Consider the following 3878-nt stretch of genomic DNA (forward strand, 5'->3'; position numbering starts at 1 on the left):
CCTCAGTCAGCTGCCTGCTGAGAAGCCAAAGGTGCCAGAAAACACAAGGCACTCCCATGAGTCAGGGAAGAAAGAGAGCTGGGTTTCAAGGTTTCCAAGAATGCAAGCCTTTATATTGTATGTGCACGGGCCATAATGCATTCTGCAATCTGTCTAGAGTGTCCTGCTGTAACAAAAATGTACAAGTTACTAAAGGGGAGAGGAAGGTTAAAAAGAAAACTTGTGTCTTTTTAAAACAGAACAGTCAGGCTTTTTGGTCAGTGAGGTACTTAATTCTTTTCTGCAATTGCCGTTGCTGGCGTTTAAGCTGCCTTTTCTTTGTGGCCATCCTTTTTTCAGCCCCTATCAGTTCTTGTAAGTATTCTGCGGCCTTGACTAGGATCATTATTTTGGAAACCCTAGAGCAGCTGGCCAGGGCGGGTATCTCGTTCCTCAGGGCCAAGAACCGAGAACGCTGATCATTCCGCCTCTTGCGCTCCAGGAAGATGTGTTTCTTCTTCTTGGTCTCATCCTCAGTATCATAACGGATGGGTTTGGGCTGGCAGGACCGGGCAGCCTCACTTTCTACAGGTGGGAGGCTCACAATCTCTTCATCCTCCTTATCATCATTTCCCCATGGAGCTTCTCTTTTTAGAGCCTCTTTTGGGGGAACCCTTTCTGGAGCCCCTTCTTGGAAACAGCTTTCTGGAGGAAAGGGAGCAGCATAGTTGTGCTGTTGCTGGTGGATGCAGATGTGGAAGAGATTCATGCCGGGATCCAGAAAGTCTGCACGCACAGCGATGGTGACCAGCTCCCGCATACTCAAAGACTGCCTTTTTACTGTCCCGTCGATTTCTTCACCCTCGGAGTCGCTTGGGCTCTCGAACTTGGAGCAGGCCTCGATCTTGGTCTCGCCCAGCAAACACGGGGAGGTGAGCGCTAGGCTGTCGGCTTCGAGTTCAGGAGTGTAGTCGAAGGTGGCGCACTCCTTGGGCGAGTTCCCCGAGGGCGCGTTCCCCGAGGGCGCGCCAACGGTAAGCAGGTCACCCGCCGCTCTCTCCAGCGGCTCCTGGGCCGAGACGCTACTCCACATGCAGTCATTGCGGATGAGCGGGGCGTAGTTCACGTCCCAAGCTTTCAAACTCCCGTGGGATTCCGTCTCGTCCCCAGCGCACCCTACCAGACACGGTTTCGGGGGACCAAAGCCGGGGACCGGATCCTCGGCGGCAGGACCCAAGTCCCAGGACAGCGGCACCAACTCGAATTTCTTCCAAATGTCCTCACTGGGCGTCGTGAAGAGGTGGAAATCGTCCCCGCAGTCATAGTCGTAAAAATAGTGCTGGTACGAGTCGCTGCTCATGTTGGCTTGCATGCTCACGCCGCTTGCCACCTGGAGCAAAGTGGTTCCCCTCCGGTTGGGGGCGGCAGGGCACTCCGCACACGCGCACAACGCGCCACTGAGCGCGCACTCCTCCCTCTGTTTATTTCTAAGAGGCTTACAAATTTAGCTCTTATATGTAGGTATTTCGTTCATTTTGAGTTAATTTTTTTATATGGCGTGAGGTAAGGGCCTCGCTTCGTTCTTTTGCATGTGAATATCCATGTATTTCAACACCATTTTTTGAAGAGGCTATTCTTTTCCAACAAACCGCGCCCGGCTGTTTGTTTGTTTGTTTGTTTGTTTGTTTTTTGAGACGGAGTCTCGCTTTGAAGACAGGCTGGAGTGCAGTGGCGCGATCTCAGCTCACTGCAACCTCCCCCCTCAAGTTCAAGTTCACTCCAGTTCAAGTGATTCTCCTGCCTCAGCCTCCCAAGTAGCTGGGACTACAGGCATGTGCCACCACGCCTGGCTAATTTTTTTTATATTTTTAGTAGAGACGGGATTTCACCATGTTGGCCATCCTGGTGTCCATCTCTTGACCTTGTGATCCTCCCGCCTCGGCCTCCCAAAGTGCTGGGATTACATGCGTGAGCCACTTTGCCTGGCTCCTCCCTTCTTCCTTCCCTTCCCCTCCCCTTCCCTTCTCTCTTTCCTTTTTTCTTTCTTTACCCAAGCTGGAGCACAGTGGCACAATCTCTGCTCCCTGTGACCTCTGCCTCCTGAGTTCAAGTGATTCTCCCACCTCAGCCTCCTGAGTAGCTGGGACTACAGGCACAGGCCACCACACATGGCTTTTTTGTTTGTTTGTTGTAGTATATACAAGGTTTTGCATGTTTGCCAGGCTGGTCTTGACTCCTGACATCAAGTAATTGGAATGCCTCGGCCTCCCAAAATGCTGGGATTACAGGCCTGAGCCACTGAGCTCCACCCACGTGTGACTACTTTAATTATAATTTTTAAATACTTACTTTCCAGATTGTTCATTTTTAGCGTTTATAAATATAAATGATGATTTTTGTATGTTGGTCTTGTATCCTGCATCTTTGCTTAATTCATTTAAGCCCTAAATTTATTAGCCCTAAATATTTTTTTTCTTTTTTTGAAATGGAGTCTTGCTCTGTCACCCAGGCTAAAGTGCAATGGCATGATCTCCGCTCACTGCAACCTCCACCTCCTGGGTTCAAGCAATTCTCCTGCCTTAGCCTCCTGAGTAGCTGGGATTACAGGCGCCGGCCACCATGTCTGGCTAATTTTTGTATTTTTTGTAGAGACGGGGTTTGGCCATGTTGGCCAGGAGGGTCTCAAACTTTTGACCTCAAGTGATCCACCCACCTCGGCCTCCCAAAGTGCTGGGTTTGCAGGCATAAGACACTGCCCACGGCCTATTAGCCTTAATTTTTTAAAAATTTTCTATATATACGATTATGTCATCAGGGCTCAGTGGCTTATGCCTGTAGTCTCAGCATGTTGGGAGGCCACAGTGAGTGGGTCACCTGAGGCCAGGAGTTCCAGCCTGTCCAGCATGGTGAAACCCCATCTGTACTAAAAATACAAAAACTAGCCTGATATGGTGGTGAGTGCCTGTGGTTCCAGCTACTTGGAAGGCTGAGGTAGGAGGATGGCTTGAGCCAGAGAGGTCTAGGCTGCAGTGAGCCGAGATCATGCCACTGCACTCGAGCCTGGGTGACAACGTGAGACACTATCTCAAAAAAAAAAAAAAATCTCGTCTGCAAAGATAGTTTTACCTTTTGTAATTTGAATGACTTCTATTTTTCTTGAGTAATTGCTCTCATTAGAACTTTCAGGACAATGTTGAATAGAAGTATTGAGAGCAGACATCCTTGTGTTACTACTGATTCATGTGGAAAAGCTTCCAGTCTTTCACTGTTGAGTGTGATGTGAGCTATGAGTTTTTCATACATGCTCTTTATCAGGTTGAGGAATTTCACTTCTATTCCTAGTTTGTTGAGTGTTTAAATCAACCTTACATTCCTGGGATAAATCCCACTTGTCATCATAATATTATATAATTCTGTTTATATGTTACTAGATTCATTTTGCTAGTATTATGATTGGTTTAGTGTTTTGCTTTAATAGTCATAAAGCTGATTGGTCATAGGTTTTATTTTTGTGATGCATATGGGTTTAGTTTCAGGATAATACTTACCTCATAAAAATGTGTTAGGAGTGTTACAGCTCTTTTAGAATTTGTCTAGCAGGCTTTCCGGTGTTTGCCAGAAAGCATCCCCCAAAAAATGTGTTAGGAAGTGCTCCTTCTTTTCTACTGTTTAGAAGAGTTTGAGAAGGATAGGAGTTGATTTTTGTTTAAATACTTGGTAGAATTCATTATTGAAGCTATCTGGTTGTGAGAGGCTATTTTTGTGGGGAAATTTTTATTATTAGCTCAATATCTTTACTTGTTCCAAGTCTATATAGATTTTCTATTTCTTCTTGGGTCTGTCCTGTGTTTCTAGGAATTTGTCAATGTTATCTAGTGTATCTAATTTGTTTGCATACA

The 3878-nt window shown here is 46.7% G+C and overlaps 1 protein-coding gene and 1 non-coding gene across 2 annotated transcripts; one reads left to right on the plus strand and one right to left on the minus strand.

Moving 5' to 3' along the window:
• Positions 1–244: 244 nt before the first annotated feature.
• On the minus strand, positions 245–1339 carry LOC105716911 (putative myc-like protein MYCLP1). Its single transcript, XM_012451794.1, has one exon. The coding sequence runs from the start codon at positions 1337–1339 to the stop codon at positions 245–247; it is 1095 nt and encodes a 364-aa protein (XP_012307217.1).
• Positions 1340–3545: 2206 nt separating this feature from the next.
• Positions 3546–3607, plus strand: LOC135269336 (U7 small nuclear RNA). Its single transcript, XR_010337643.1, has one exon. It is a non-coding gene; the product is annotated as a U7 small nuclear RNA (small nuclear RNA).
• Positions 3608–3878: the final 271 nt, after the last annotated feature.

The sequence above is a fragment of the Aotus nancymaae genome, unplaced genomic scaffold, assembly GCF_030222135.1.
Source record: "Aotus nancymaae isolate 86718 unplaced genomic scaffold, 86718_ANA_hifiasm-v0.15.2.pri h1tg000004l, whole genome shotgun sequence".
In the NCBI taxonomy this organism is placed as follows: domain Eukaryota; kingdom Metazoa; phylum Chordata; class Mammalia; order Primates; family Aotidae; genus Aotus; species Aotus nancymaae.